The 17,751-nt window shown below is 40.1% G+C and overlaps 1 protein-coding gene and 1 pseudogene across 1 annotated transcript in view; one reads left to right on the top strand and one right to left on the bottom strand.

Moving 5' to 3' along the window:
• LOC135530199 (polycomb protein SCMH1-like) overlaps positions 1 to 3,891 on the bottom strand; it is a 53,118-nt pseudogene extending 49,227 nt beyond the window's left edge.
• A 341-nt stretch (positions 3,892 to 4,232) lies between these two features.
• LOC135530200 (sex comb on midleg-like protein 2) overlaps positions 4,233 to 17,751 on the top strand; it is a 39,113-nt gene continuing 25,594 nt past the window's right edge. Inside the window, 4 exon segments of the mRNA XM_064958571.1 lie at positions 4,233 to 4,242; positions 4,441 to 4,529; positions 5,865 to 5,973; positions 6,160 to 6,294. Of these exon segments, the coding sequence (XP_064814643.1) occupies positions 4,233 to 4,242; positions 4,441 to 4,529; positions 5,865 to 5,973; positions 6,160 to 6,294 (343 nt within the window).

Here is a 17,751-nt window from a genome sequence, read left to right on the forward strand (position 1 = left end):
AACATATTATAATATAACATATTATAACATACCATATTATAACATATCATATTATAACATATTATAACATTCCATATTATAACATATTATAACATATCATATTATAACATATTATAACATACCATATTATAACATATTATAACATACCATATTATAACATATTATAACATACCATATTATAGCATATTATAACATATTATAATGTAACATATTATAACATACCATATTATAACATATTATAACATACCATATTATAACATATCCTATTATAACATATTATAACATACCATATTATAACATATCATATTATAACATATTATAACATTCCATATTATAACATATTATAACATATCATATTATAACATATTATAACATACCATATTATAACATATTATAACATACCATATTATAACATATTATAACATACCATATTATAACATATTATAACATATCATATTATAACATATTATAACATACCATATTATAACATACCATATTATAACATATCCTATTATAACATATTATATTATATCATATTATAACATATCATATTATAACATATTATAACATACCATATTATAACATATTATAACATATCATATTATAACATATTATAACATATCACATATTATAACATATCATATTATAACATACCATATTATAACATATTATAACATAACATATTATACCATATTATAACATATCATATTATAACATAATAACATATATTATAACATATCCTATAACATATCATATTATAACATATTATAAATATATATTATAACATATTATAACATACCATATTATAGCATATAACATATATACATATCATATTATAACATATTATAACATACCATATTATAACATATTATAACATATTATAATGTAACATATTATAACATATTATAACATACCATATTATAACATAATAACATACTATATTATAACATATTATAACATTCCATATTATAACATATTATAAAATATTATAACATATAACATATATTATAACATATTATAACATCTATGTTATAATAGCATATTATAACATATTATAACATATATAATATAACATATCATATTATAAATATATTATAACATACCATATTATAACATATTATAACATGACATATTATAACATATTATAAATAACATATTATAACATATTATATAACATATTTATAACATATATATTATATTATTATAACATATTATAAACATATTATTATAACATATTATAACATACCATATTATTACATATTATAAAATATAATATTATAACATATTATAACATATCATATTATAACATATTATAGCGTAACATATGACATATATAACATATCATATTATATATATATATATATAATATTTATAGTGTAACACATTTATAACATATTATAGCATAACACATTATAACATATTATAACACATTATAACATATTATAGCATAACACATTATAACATATTATAGCGTAACACATTAACACATTATAAATAACACATTATAACATATTATACACATTATAACACATTATAGCATAACACATTATAACATATATAACACATTATAGCATAACACATCATAACACATTATAGCATAACATATTATAACATATTATAGCATAACACATTATAACATATTATACACATTATAACACATTATAACATAATTATAACACATTATAGCATAACACATTATAACATTACATTATAACACATCATAGCATAACACATTATAACATATTATAACACATTATAGCATAACACATTATAACATATTATAGCATAACACATTATAACATATTATAGCATAACACATCATAACACATTATAACATATTATAACACATTATAGCATAACACATTATAACATATTATAGCATAACACATTATAACATATTATAGCATAACACATTATAGCATATTATAGCATAACACATTAGAACACATTATAGCATAACACATTATAACATAACACATTATAACACATTATAGCATAACACATTATAACACATTATAGCATAACACATATTAACATATTATAGCATAACACATTATAGCATATTATAACATAACACATTATAACACATCATAACACATTATAACATAACATTATAACATTATAACATAACATATTATAACACATTATAGCATAACACATTATAGCATATTATAGCATAACATTATAACACATTATAGCATAACACATTATAACACATTAAGCACATTATAACATATTATAGCATAACACATTATAACATATTATAGCATAACACATTATAACATATTATAGCGTAACACATTATAACATATTATAGCATAACACATTATAACATATTATAGCATAACACATTATAACACATTATAGCATAACACATTATGACATATTATAGCATAACACATTATAACATATTATAGCATTACACATTATAACATATTATAGCATAACACATTATAACATATTATAGCATAACACATCATAACACATTATAGCATAACACATTATAGCATAACACATTATAGCATAACACATTATAACACATTATAGCACATTATAGCATATTATAACATAACACATTATAACACATTCTAGCACATTTAAGCATAACATATTATAACATAACACATTATAACATATTATAGCATAACACATTATAACACATTATAGCATACCACATTATAACATATTATAACATAACACATTATAACACATTATAGCACATTATAGAGTAACACATTATAACATAACACATTATAGCATAACACATTATAGCATATTATAACATAACACATTATAACATAACACATTATAACACATTATAACATATTATAGCATAACACATTATAACATATTATAGTGTAACACATTATAGCATAACATATACTCAGCAAAAAATAAACTGTCAACTACGTTTATTTTCAGCAAATATATATTTACATTTTCAGCAAATGTAAATATTTGTATAACATAACAAGATTCAACAACTGAGACATAAACTGAACAAGTTCCACAGACATGTGACTAACAGAAATGGAATAATGTGTCCCTGAACAAAGGGGAGGTCAAAATCAAAAGTAACAGTCAGTATCTAGTGTGGCCACCAGCTGCATTAAGTTCTGCAGTGCATCTCCTCCTCATGGACTGCACCAGATTTGCCCGTTCTTGCTGTGAGATGTTACCCCACTCTTCCACCAAGGCACCTGCAATTTCCCGGACATTTCTGGGGGAATGGCCCTAGCCCTCACCCTCCCGATCCAACAGGTCCCAGACGTGCTCAATGGGATTGAGATCCAGGCTCTTCGCTGACCATGGCAGAACACTGACATTCTTTTCTTGCAGGAGGAAATCACACACTGACAGAGCAGAGTATGGGCCTCTGTGCTAACGCTCATTCCTTCGACAATAAACGTGAATCCGACCGTCACCCTTGGTGAGACAAAACGCGACTCATCGGTGAAAGAGCACTTTTGCCAGTCCTGTCTGGTTCAGCGACGGTGGGTTTTGTGCCCTGGCGACTTTGTTGCCCCGGTGATGTCCTGGTGAGGACCTGCCTTACAACAGGCCTCAGTCCAGCCTCTCTCCGCCTGTGCGGACAGTCTGAGCACTGATGGGAGGATTGTGCGTTCCTGGTGTAACTTGGGCAGTTGTTGTTGCCATCCTGTACCTGTCCCGCAGGTGTGATGTTCAGATGTACTGATCCTGTGCAGGTGTTGTTACATGGTCTGCCACTGAGAGGACAATCAGCTGTCCATCCTGTCTCCCTGTAAGCTGTCTTAGGCGTCTCACGAGTCGGACATTGCAATTTATTGCCCTGGCCACTTCTGCAGGCCTCATGCCTCCTTGCAGCAGGCCTAAGGCACGTTCACGCAGATGAGCAGGGTCCCTGGGCATCTTTCTTTTGGTGTTTTTCAGAGTCAGTAGAATGTGTCCTAAGTCTTTAGTGTCCTAAGTGTGTCCAGTAGAATGTGTCCTAAGTTAGTGTGTCCTAAGTGTGTCCAGTAGAATGTGTCCTAAGTTAGTGTGTCCTAAGTGTGTCCAGTAGAATGTGTCCTAAGTTAGTGTGTCCTAAGTGTGTCCAGTAGAATGTGTCCTAAGTCTTTAGTGTCCTAAGTTTTCATAACTGAGACCTTAATTGCCTACTGTCTGTAAGCTGACCGTCCCACAGCTGCACATTCATTAATTGTTTATGGTTCATTGAACAAGCATGGGAAACAGTGTTTAAACCCTTTACAATGAAGATCTGTGAAGTTATTTGTATTTTTACAAATGATCTTTGTTTCTTTTTTTTATTTATTATAACGTAACATATTATAGCGTAAAATATTATAACACATTATATCATATGTTAATAAAACATTATACAGTGTTGCACTTGCTTATAGCAGCAATAAAGCAGCAATATATTCTAAATCTTGAACTTTTTCTTTGAGTTGTCTTTAGGCTTCAGAATGAATGCCTCCTCGTGGCCTATGTTCCTCCTGAGGACCCTGACTGGAGCAGAGATGGCACCAGCCACAGCTTTTAAAAAGGTCAAGGAAGAAAAATTGAACATTTCACATTGGACCTTAAAGCTGTACTGTATTGATTTACTGATCAATGATTGTAGTGTATCAATGATTTACGTGTGTTTATAAACAGATCTGTCTGGTCTGGACTAACAGAGATCTCTGTGTGTGTTTATAAACAGATCTGTCTGGTCTGGACTAACAGAGTTCTCTGTGTGTGTATATAAACAGATCTGTCTGGTCTGGACTAACAGAGAGTTCTCTGTGTGTGTTTATAAACAGATCTGTCTGGTCTGGACTAACAGAGGTCTCTGTGTGTGTATATAAACAGATCTGTCTGGACTAACAGAGAGTTCTCTGTGTGTGTAACAGATCTGTCTGGTCTGGACTAACAGAGTTCTCTGTGTGTGTTTCTGGTCTGGACTAACAGAGAGTAAACAGATCTGTCTGGTCTGGACTAACAGAGAGTTCTCTGTGTGTGTATATAAACAGATCTGTCTGGTCTGGACTAACAGAGAGTTCTCTGTGTGTGTTTATATAAACAGATCTGTCTGGTCTGGACTAACAGAGAGTTCTCTGTGTGTGTTTATAAACTGTGTGTGTGTATATAAACAGATCTGTCTGGTCTGGACTAACAGAGAGTTCTCTGTGTGTGTTTATATAAAGATCAGGACTAACAGAGAGTCTGGTGTGTATATAAACAGATCTGTCTGGACTTTCTCTGTGTGTGTATATAAACAGATCTGTCTGGTCTGGACCAACAGAGTTTCTGTGTGTGTTTAATAAACAGATCTGTCTGGTCTGGACTAACAGAGAGTTCTCTGTGTGTGTTTATAAACAGATCTGTCTGGTCTGGAAACAGATCTCTGTGTGTGTTTATAAACAGATCTGTCTGGTCTGGACTCTGGACTAACAGAGAGTTCTCTGTGTGTGTTTATAAACAGATCTGTCTGGTCTGGACTAACAGAGAGTTCTCTGTGTGTGTATATAAACAGATCTGTCTGGTCTGGACTAACAGAGAGTTCTCTGTGTGTGTATATAAACAGATCTGTCTGGTCTGGACTAACAGAGAGTTCTCTGTGTGTGTATATAAACAGATCTGTCTGGTCTGGACTAACAGAGTTCTCTGTGTGTGTTTATAAACAGATCTGTCTGGTCTGGACTAACAGAGAGTTCTCTGTGTGTGTATATAAACAGATCTGTCTGGTCTGGACTAACAGAGTTCTCTGTGTGTGTTTATAAACAGATTCTCTGTGTGTGTATATAAACAGATCTGTCTGGTCTGGACTAACAGAGTTCTCTGTGTGTGTATATAAACAGATCTGTCTGGTCTGGACTAACAGAGTTCTCTGTGTGTAGGAACCCTCCAAGCCCTCCCAGAACCTCTTTAAACCTGGGATGAAGCTAGAAGCAGTGGACAAGAAGAACCCCTACCTGATCTGCCCGGCAACCATTGGAGAGGTCAAAGGTAACAAGATCTTTTTTTAATTTAACCCACCTTTACCCCATCTCTTTGGAGGACAACTTCATAACTGTAACGCTATAATGTGTTTTATTTACTATAAAACTATTGTTCCTTTGTCCCCTATTTGTCGTCTGGTTGATGTATCTCCTGCTACGTCTTACTGTTTGTTATTGAAATCTTTATTTTTAGGTGATGAGATCTTTGTGATGTTTGACGGCTGGAGAGGGGCCTTCGACTACTGGTGCCAGTTTGACTCCAGAGACATATTCCCTGTAGGATGGTGTTCTCTGACCAGGCACAGCATCCAGCCTCCTGGCAACTTCTGTAAGTACCTCAACCTCACCACTAGAGGACAGCAGAGCCCTGCTTTCTGAGGATTTTGGCCTGTTTGTCTGTCACCACTGGGTGCTGCTGGCCCAGGGTTTCTTTCTGAAGCTGACTGAATGAGCAGAGCTGAATGAGATAAACAAACTGTTTCTTTCTGTGAGAATTTCACTGGCTGTTTTCCACTATTTCCTGTGTTATTTCCTGTATATTTGACTACAATACAAGCAGTGTGTTTACTACAATTAGTACTTTTCCACTGGTAATAATGTTCCTTAATGTGTTCTGGTGTACAGTTCAAGCACGATTGTCCTTCCACACATTGCATTTGAGTCTAGTTTGCTTGTAAAAAGCCAAGATATATATATATATATATATATATATATATATATATCTATCTATCTATCTATCATTATTTTGTATTACATTTTTTTGTATTACATTTTTTTTTGACAGGTTAAGATCATTTTCTGATTCAAGTAAATCATTGAAAATATGTGATTGTGAGATTCATAACATCTTCCTTAATGTGTTTTCTGTTTAACACTCTACTGCACACAACCTTTTTGCCCCCATACACATGACAATATGAGATGACATGTGTGTAAACAAGCCAATGAGGTGCAGAAGTTGGTATGACGTATCAATTGGGGGCGGGACCTTCTTTCAGGAAGCAGAGCGACCTGAGGGCATGGTGTGAGTGAAGGGTACAATGCATTTCATTATTTTACATGTTTAAATAGAGACAATAAAAACATGTACTTGTTTAGGAACCTCTAAAGGAGAATATTTGATAGGTTTCAAACACTTTGTTTTTATATTTATTTAAAAAATGAAATGTTCTTTTTTTTTGCCTCAGGGCAACATTGTGCAGTCGGGCTCCTTTTCTTTTTGCCTCAGGGCAACATCATGCCCAATGAAAGACATGTAAAATGGTCTTGGACAGTGTTTTGGCCATCATGTCCACTGACATTCACCGGCAGTGGACACAGAGACGTTCCATTGTAGCCTAATCTGATAGAGAGGGCCGTGAACTTTAGGACAATGACAGCTAGCTTTTCATTTTTCGAATGAAAAGAGACCTTCTTTGCACTACGTTCCCCTGAATCTGTTGTTGGTCTTAAACATTAGTTTCAAGTTCTATTCTGTCTTTTTTATTTTTTTTATTATTAATACATTATCAAAAAGCATAAAACTTACCCCCAAAAAATAGTTTGAAATATTTGTAGTAATGAACAACCAGATGGTGTAATGTACAGAGTTAATCCTTCATCAAGTCTTACAGTAGCAGCTGGCAGTACAGAGTTAATCCTTCATCAAGTCTTACAGTAGCAGCTGGCAGTACAGAGTTAATCCTTCATCAAGTCTTACAGTAGCAGCTGGCAGTACAGAGTTAATCCTTCATCAAGTCTTACAGTAGCAGCTGGCAGTACAGAGTTAATCCTTCATCAAGTCTTACAGTAGCAGCTGGCAGTACAGAGTTAATCCTTCATCAAGTCTTACAGTAGCAGCTGGCAGTTCAGAGTTAATCCTTCATCAAGTCTTACAGTAGCAGCTGGCAATACAGAGTTAATCCTTCATCAAGTCTTACAGTAGCAGCTGGCAGTACGGGGTTAATCCTTCATCAAGTCTTACAGTAGCAGCTGGCAGTACGGGGTTAATCCTTCATCAAGTCTTACAGTAGCAGCTGGCAGTACGGGGTTAATCCTTCATCAAGTCGTAGTTAATCCTTCATCAAGTCTTACAGTAGCAGCTGGCAGTACAGAGTTAATCCTTCATCAAGTCGTACAGTAGCAGCTGGCAGTACGGGGTTAATCCTTCATCAAGTCTTACAGTAGCAGCTGGCAGTACGGAGTTAATCCTTCATCAAGTCTTACAGTAGCAGCTGGCAGTACAGAGTTAATCCTTCATCAAGTCTTACAGTAGCAGCTGGCAGTACGGGGTTAATCCTTCATCAAGTCTTACAGTAGCAGCTGGCAGTACAGGGTTAATCCTTCATCAAGTCTTACAGTAGCAGCTGGCAGTACGGGGTTAATCCTTCATCAAGTCTTACAGTAGCAGCTGGCAGTACGGGGTTAATCCTTCATCAAGTCTTACAGTAGCAGCTGGCAGTACAGAGTTAATCCTTCATCAAGTCTTACAGTAGCAGCTGGTGTTGATTCTTAATGCTAGAATACAACATGTAGCTGTATATTTCATACCTATTTGTTCATGTCAAGCTGTGACTAATTATTGTTCCTTCTCAGCATACCACAGGGTGTGTGTTGCTTTTAATAACCCTTTGATTGGTAAACCCTCTCAGTAAGGCTGATGTTCAGTAGGCCTTTATTTCATCTATTGTACACAGACTTCCCTTGGGTTTCTTCAATTCCTCAACCTGACCCATTTTTCACAGAAATCTACCCATTTCTTAAATCATTTCTGGTTATTTTGAAGTAATTTGTTCTTAACGCCAAACAAACTAAAATAGAGAAGTAATTGACTCTTAATTCCATGACCAATGAAAGGGGTTTAACACAACGTTGACTCACCTGCCAATAATTTTAAATGTGTGTGTGAATGATTTCAGCTCAAACACACTTTCTTTCAGTGCAAGGAGAATGTTGTTTAGCCTTTTATTTAATAGAGCCTGATTACCAGCCAGGGCCTGTCATCCCTGCTACCGTGCTGCTTTTGATAGTTTTAGCATACTTTTTATTTATTTAACTAGGCAAGTCAGTTAAGAACAAATTCTTATTTACAATGACAGCCTAGGAACAGTGGGTTAACTGCCTGTTCATTTGTACCTTGTCAGCTCGGGGGGGTTTGAACTTGCAACCTTCCGGTTACTAGTCCAAAGCTCTAACCACTAGGCTACATCCAGAAGTCTTTTATATGCCACACTATCTATCACTTTACTTAGAGAGTGTAAACAACTCTCCCAGTACAGCTTCATGGTCTCCTGTGCTATAAAGCTCCACGCTGCTCTACAGCTCGACAGGGGACTTGATGTGAGGAGCAATAAGACTTCTGACAGACGCTGTATCCCAAATAGCCCACCATTCCCTATATAGTGCACTGGTCAAAATGAGTGCACTATAAAGGGAATAGGGGGGCCATTTGGGATACGGTCTGTGACTGATGGTGGTAGTTATGTGTCTTTCAAACTGGCCTCAATCTGGTCCTCTTCCCCCGAGCCACTGGCATGTTTACAACTGTCTTCCTGTGTTTATTGTGTGTGTGTGTGTGTGTGTGTGTGTGTGTGTGTGTGTGTGTGTGTGTAGTTGTGTGTGTGTGTAGGTGTAGTTGTGTGTGTGTGTAGGTGTAGGATATAGTAAGACGTGGAGATGGATGCATCTGTTCTCTCAGCAGAACTTTAACTGTTAGGAAACACACACTTCCTCTATCTCAGTATCAGTAACAGTCAGGGGGGGGTTGTTTACTACCACCCTGTTCAGGCCAACAGCTCACATCTCTCTGACTGAAAGGGGGGTTGTTTACTACCACCCTGTTCAGGCCAACAGCTCACATTAACTGACTGAAAGGGGGGGTTGTTTACTACCACCCTGTTCAGGCCAACAGCTCACATTTCTCTGACTGAAAGGGGGGGGGGTTGTTTACTACCACCCTGTTCAGGCCAACAGCTCACATCTCTCTGACTGAAAGGGGGGTTGTTTACTACCACCCTGTTCAGGCCAACAGCTCACATCTCTCTGACTGAAAGGGGGGGGGGTTGTTTACTACCACCCTGTTCAGGCCAACAGCTCACATCTCTCTGACTGAAAGGGGGGGGTTGTTTACTACCACCCTGTTCAGGCCAACAGCTCACATCTCTCTGACTGAAAGGGGGGTTGTTTACTACCACCCTGTTCAGGCCAACAGCTCACATCTCTCTGACTGAAAGGGGGGGTTGTTTACTACCACCCTGTTCAGGCCAACAGCTCACATCTCTCTGACTGAAAGGGGGGGTTGTTTACTACCACCCTGTTCAGGCCAACAGCTCACATCTCTCTGACTGAAAGGGGGGGGGGGGTTGTTTACTACCACCCTGTTCAGGCCAACAGCTCACATCTCTCTGACTGAAAGGGGGGGGGGTTGTTTACTACCACCCTGTTCAGGCCAACAGCTCACATCTCTCTGACTGAAAGGGGGGGGTTGTTTACTACCACCCTGTTCAGGCCAACAGCTCACATCTCTCTGACTGAAAGGGGGGGTTGTTTACTACCACCCTGTTCAGGCCAACAGCTCACATCTCTCTGACTGAAAGGGGGGTTGTTTACTACCACCCTGTTCAGGCCAACAGCTCACATCTCTCTGACTGAAAGGGGGGTTGTTTACTACCACCCTGTTCAGGCCAACAGCTCACATCTCTCTGACTGAAAGGGGGGGGTTGTTTACTACCACCCTGTTCAGGCCAACAGCTCACATCTCTCTGACTGAAAAACGGGGCTTGTTTATATCACCCTGTTTTTTAGGCCAACAGCTCACATCTCTCTGACTGAAAATTGTGACGTCATTTATCAGGCTTCAAAATTTATATCTAAAGAGCTTTAGAATCATTGCTATGTTTTTGTAAATCTAAAGATGTGAAGAATCATTGTAACGTCTAAAGAGCTGTGAGTAGAATCATTGTAACGTCTAAAGAGCTGTGAGTAGAATCATTGTAACGTCTACTGGTTGCTCAAACATCTAAAGAGCTGTGAGTAGAATCATTGTACCTAAAGAGCTGTGAGTAGAATCATTGTAACGTCTAAAGAGCTGTGAGTAGAATCATTGTAACGTCTAAAGAGCTGTGAGTAGAATCATTGTACCGTCTAAAGAGCTGTGAGTAGAATCATTGTACCGTCTAAAGAGCTGTGAGTAGAATCATTGTAACGTCTAAAGAGCTGTGAGTAGAATCATTGTAACGTCTAAAGAGCTGTGAGTAGAATCATTGTAACGTCTAAAGAGCTGTGAGTAGAATCATTGTACCGTCTAAAGAGCTGTGAGTAGAATCATTGTAACATCTAAAGAGCTGTGAGTAGAATCATTGTACCGTCTAAAGAGACCGGGAAGCATAGAAATAGAGCGCATAGAGCAGATCTACTGCTTCTTAGACTTGCTTTCAATGAGATTGAAAGAACAAAATAAAAGCATTTGTATGTGAATTTGGTTGGGTCCCCAAAAAGTGACATATTGCTGCTTTTAAAAGAGGTAATGAACATTTATAATTTTTAGTCATCTTACAAACATATATTTTTTACGTTCTGTTAAACTTTTGTTTGGTTTGATCATAATTTCTACCAAGTTGTATTACGAATCTTTTATAAGAAGTTATCAATTCAACTTGTTAATTTGATGCAGAAGTTTAGATGGAGAAAAACATGTCCTTCCCTTAGCTGCTTTTCAAGACCATGAGATCTATCCTCAGGCTGGGGCCTATTCTCCTCCATCTCCCTTCCAACCAGAGTCTGATTAGGGATAATTGGCAGAAGATCTGCCTCAGTTATGAGCCATCGGAGGGATGTGGGGGTAGAGAGGGTGACGGGTTGTCCTCACACTTTACCCACGTCTCTGTTGTTGAACACAGTGGAGAGAACAGATTAATTGCATTTACATTTCAGTAGTTATCTCGTACGTCCCCCTGGTTGTCGAGATGCAGTTTCCTCATTAGCAAAAGGCTGTTTTGGGTTTCCAAATGCAGAAGTTTTTTAAAATTATTTTAGAAATCAGCAAATAATAAATATTTAAAAAATATTTTTTTTTGTATAATTTTGATCCTGATATAATAGCTACTTTTACCTTAAACATGAACTCTGTCTATTGTAGATTTTATTTAAAAAATAAAAAGTAGTTTAGATTTGAGTCGCCAACTTTGACTTTTTCATCAAAATCAAATGAACTTTAGTTTCATGAGGTGAAATGAACTTTAGTTTCATGAGGTTGAATTACCTTTAGTTTCATGAGGTTGAATTACCTTTAGTTTCATGAGGTGAAATTACGTTTAGTGTCTGTGTCATACAATTAAACATTAGTTTATCAAATTACGTTTTCGTGGTGTAAAAAAAAAAAATACTAGCAGCCAAACAGTTTACGTGTTGGTGTTCTACTGTTAGAGTAGAGAAAGACAATTACAGAAGAAAAGTGTCATTTTAGTATTGTAGTGAATAGATTTTTTTTAATTCATAAAATAATGATTTAATCCCATTGTATAAAAATGCCACACATCTTCATCAGTAAATGAGGAATAACTGTTGATTTTTCAAAACAAACACTGTAGAACACACTTTCATTGTTATTTACCACATCAATTAAAGTAACATGATAATTCATCTTCATGAACTATGTGTTTGTAAAGAAACACTAAGGGAGGGTGCTGAAGGGAATTTATATCTGTTGTCTTTGGTTGGTTGTGTCTGTTCTACCTCACTGGCATTAGTAATGCATGATGGGAAAACAACAGCCTCTTTCATCGGACACTTTTAGAACAGACCATTTATGAATTTATTAGGGGAACCATTTCCTGTAGTTGACAGTCCTACACCTAACCCCACCGGCAGGCTGCCAAGCAACACCCCATTTCTGATCGTTTTATTATAACCTGAAGTAAATAACTGGCTCCATGGTGAAACAACCATATGAGCAGCATTGAGGTCCTGTTTTCTGGGGATGAAACAGTCTTTGTTTGCCTCAGATCAGTCAGATTAGAATGAGACTTTCTGAAGCCGGAGGGTTGCTTCCCAAATGGCACCCTATTCCCTATATAGAGCACTACTTTAGACCAGGTTAAGTGGCACCCTATTCCCTATATAGTGCACTACTTTAGACCAGGTTAAATGGCACCCTATTCCCTTTATAGTGCACTACTTTAGACCAGGTTAAGTGGCACCCTATTCACTATATAGTGCACTACTTTAGACCAGGTTAAATGGCACCCTATTCCCTCTATAGTGCACGACTTTAGACCAGGTTAAATGACACCCTTTATTAAATGGCACCCTATTCCCTTTATAGTGCACTACTTTAGACCAGGTTAAGTGGCACCCTATTCCCTATATAGTGCATTACTTTAGACCAGGTTAAATGGCACCCTATTCCCTATATAGTGCACTACTTTAGACCAGGGCAAATGGCACCCTATTCCCTATATAGTGCACTACTTTAGACCAGGGCAAATGGCACCCTATTCCCTATATAGTGCACTACTTTAGACCAGGGCAAATGACACCCTAGTCCCTTTATAGTGCACTACTTTAGACCAGGGCAAATGACACCCTATTCCCTTCATAGTGCACTACTTTAGACCAGGACCCCTATAAAGGGCACAGGGTGCTATTTGAGACAGACAGGGTATCTAAAGCCGTGGCTGCTACTGCTGCCTGCTCCCTGCCACTGTTTCCTGCCCCTGTCCACGCCGTCTTTCACCAGGTCCTCCAGGGACGTCTGAATAGGCTTGGGTTACGGAGAGAGGGATGAGGGATCACCCCCCCTCTTTTTGGGTTCCAAGTCCCCTCTCTCCCCTGTCCTCCCATTCTCCTGGAGGGTTGTCTGAGCCTTCTCATGCAGCCTACAGGAGACCTCTTGTGCCCATTCCTCAATCGGGGTCCTCTCATCCATTTGAACCTTTTACACCCCACCCCCACCCCTCTCCCCAGGCACCCCGCCTCTCAACCCCCCTCACCCCCTCAGAGAGTTGGGCAGGGGCCTGGCGAGGAACGGCAGGCAGGTGACCGATGAGCACTGTCAATATAGCTCTTTGATCACATGCATAAAACCCTTCCCCCCTTACCCCTCCCTCCCACTCCTCCTCCTCCGCCTGCTTGCCTCATCCACCCCCCTCCTCTTTCCCTGCGATGCAAATCAGCCGTTCTGCTCTCTGCTGCTCTGCTCTGTTCATTCACAGGGACAGAGGGAGGGGCCACTAGTAACTAGCTCCTCCTGTTTCTAATGCCGCCTCAGTCAGGCAGGCAGCAGCATGGGGCTTTGTTGTGGACTGGAGCTGGACAGAGAAAGAGAGAACGAGGGAAGGAGAGAGAAATAGGGAGAATAGAGAGAGAGAGAGGAAGGGGGAGAGAGAGAGAGACCCTGACGTTAACCAGGGGTCAAACTAGTAAAGAGGGACTGTTCTGTTGTTGTGGACGACTGCTGCTGTTGCTGCCCGGAAACGTAGCACCGTGTTGGGAGTTCCTGGTGAGTTTGCTGCCTCTGCTTTTGTCTCGGGTCTATTTTTAACTAGTGGCGGCTGTTCAGTTCCTCTTCCTCTCACGTGAGAGCCCGGCGTTAGACTTCGTCTTCGTGAGCAGTCAGTTTCCAGAAAGGAGGGAATCCACTGTTTGTGTGAATGAAGGGCTGCTGCATCTCAGTCACCCGTAGATGTAGTTCATGCAGATGATGTAGCTATTGTTTGCATGGCCCTGACTGTTTCAACCACTCTCTTTGTTTGCTCTGCTTGATTTGAATGATTGAAATGAGTGCTCATAGGGAACAGTCCTTGATATTTAGGACGACTGGTCTCTGCTCAGGGTCGGTATGTGTGTCTACCGCCTATCGTATAATGTACATATGTTAAATCAATGTATGACTGTTAAAGACAACGTAATTGTGTTAGAACCATGCGAATTGCTTTATAAATGTAAATTCCAGAATATAATTGTCCATACATTTAAATACACTATTTCGCCCTTAAGAGAATTGCTTGACTCTCTTATGTTTATGGAAATATTCACCCATCTTTTTATGCAAAAACCTTTTTTCTAATTATTACATCTTTGAAGTGGAACTACTTTTCCATCCGATTAAATGTTTTTTTCAGTATAAAAATAATTGTTCTGTTGGATGTTTGACACAGTAACATATTGTTTAAATGGGTCTACCTGGGGCTATCAGTACCACCCTACCCCCTCTCTAAACCCCAGTCCTCCCCTGGTCTACCATACTACCCCCTCCCCCCCAGTCTCTAAACCCCAGTCCTCCCCTGGTCTACCATACTACCTCCTCTCTACACCCCAGTCCTCCCCTGGTCTACCATACTACCCCCTCTCTAAACCCCAGTCCTCCCCTGGTCTACCACCCTACCCCCTCTCTAAACCCCAGTCCTCCCCTGGTCTACCATACCCCCTCTCTAAACCCCAGTCCTCCCCTCTACCATACTACCCCTCTCTAAACCCCAGTCCTCCCCTGGTCTACCATACTACCTTCCTCTCTAAACCCCAGTCCTCCCCTGGTCTACCATACTACCCCTCTCTAAACCCCAGTCCTCCCCTGGTCTACCACCCTACCCCCTCTCTAAACCCCAGTCCTCCCCTGGTCTACCATACTACCCCCTCTCTAAACCCCAGTCCTCCCCTGGTCTACCACCCTACCCCCTCTCTAAACCCCAGTCCTCCCTGGTCTACCATACTACCCCTCTCTAAACCCCAGTCCTCCCCTGGTCTACCATACTACCTCCTCTCTAAACCCCAGTCCTCCCCTGGTCTACCATACTACCTCCTCTCTAAACCCCAGTCCTCCCCTGGTCTACCACCCTACCCCTGTCCTCCCCTGGTCTACCATACTACCTCCTCTCTAAACCCCAGTCCTCCCCTGGTCTACCATACTACCCCTCTCTAAACCCCAGTCCTCCCCTGGTCTACCATACTACCTCCTCTCTAAACCCCAGTCCTCCCCTGGTCTACCATACTACCTCCTCTCTAAACCCCAGTCCTCCCCTGGTCTACCATACTACCCCTCTCTAAACCCCAGTCCTCCCCTGGTCTACCACCCTACCCCTCTCTAAACCCCCAGTCCTCCCCTGGTCTACCATACTACCTCCTCTCTAAACCCCAGTCCTCCCCTGGTCTACCATACTACCTCCTCTCTAAACCCCAGTCCTCCCCTGGTCTACCACCCTACCTCCTCTCTAAACCCCAGTCCTCCCCTGGTCTACCATACTACCCCTCTCTAAACCCCAGTCCTCCCCTGGTCTACCATACTACCCCTCTCTAAACCCCAGTCCTCCCCTGGTCTACCATACTACCTCCTCTCTAAACCCCAGTCCTCCCCTGGTCTACCATACTACCTTCTCTCTAAACCCCAGTCCTCCCCTGGTCTACCACCCTACCCCTCTCTAAACCCCAGTCCTCCCCTGGTCTACCATACTACCTCCTCTCTAAACCCCAGTCCTCCCTGGTCTACCATACTACCTCCTCTCTAAACCCCAGTCCTCCCCTGGTCTACCACCTACCCTCTAAACCCCAGTCCTCCCCTGGTCTACCATACTACCTCCTCTCTAAACCCCAGTCCTCCCCTGGTCTACCATACTACCTCCTCTCTAAACCCCAGTCCTCCCCTGGTCTACCATACTACCTCCTCTCTAAACCCTAGTCCTCCCCTGGTCTACCATACTACCTCCTCTCTAAACCCCAGTCCTCCCCTGGTCTACCATACTACCTCCTCTCTAAACCCCAGTCCTCCCCTGGTCTACCATACTACCTCCTCTCTAAACCCCAGTCCTCCCCTGGTCTACCATACTACCTCCTCACTAAACCCCAGTCCTCCCCTGGTCTACCATACTACCTCCTCTCCAGGGAGCTCAATCCAGAAGGATCTGTGACAGAACCAGATTCCCTCCAGACCTCCCAGAGCTCCCGGTTCAAACTGAAATATTACAGGAGGGAGAGCTGGGTAATACGACCTGAGGCGTGGCCAAACACACACACACACACACACACACACACACACACACACACACACACACACACACACACACACACACACACACACACACACACACACACACACACACACACACACACACAGGCCCCGACCCAACCCCCAACCAGTCATCCAGGCCGCCAGGCAGGAGCCACACTTCTCAGCCCCAGTAGCAGCGCCCCTCACCACCCCGGGGCTCCAGACCTCCTGGTCACCGGGTCACTGGGTCAGCCTGAAATGACCCGTCATGATTAACTCCTTACACTCCTACTGCAGAACACAGGACAGGTTTAATGGAATGGAATGGAAGGCTCTATGTTAGAACCACTAGGGGACAGTTTAATATCAACTGAATGGAAGGCTCTATGTTAGAACCACTAGGGGACAGTTTAATATCAACTGAATGGAAGGCTCTATGTTAGAACCACTAGGGGACAGTTTAATATCAACTGAATGGAAGGCTCTATGTTAGAACCACTAGGGGACAGTTTAATATCAACTGAATGGAAGGCTCTATGTTAGAACCACTAGGGGACAGTTTAATATCAACTGAATGGAAGGCTCTATGTTAGAACCACTAGGGGACAGTTTAATATCAACTGAATGGAAGGCTCTATGTTAGAACCACTAGGGGACAGTTTAATATCAACTGAATGGAAGGCTCTATGTTAGAACAACTAGGGGACAGTTTAATATCAACTGAATGGAAGGCTCTATGTTAGAACCACTAGGGGACAGTTTAATATCAACTGAATGGAAGGCTCTATGTTAGAACCACTAGGGGACAGTTTAATATCAACTGAATGG

The sequence above is a fragment of the Oncorhynchus masou genome, unplaced genomic scaffold (genome assembly GCF_036934945.1).
Source record: "Oncorhynchus masou masou isolate Uvic2021 unplaced genomic scaffold, UVic_Omas_1.1 unplaced_scaffold_1289, whole genome shotgun sequence".
Lineage (NCBI taxonomy): Eukaryota > Metazoa > Chordata > Actinopteri > Salmoniformes > Salmonidae > Oncorhynchus > Oncorhynchus masou.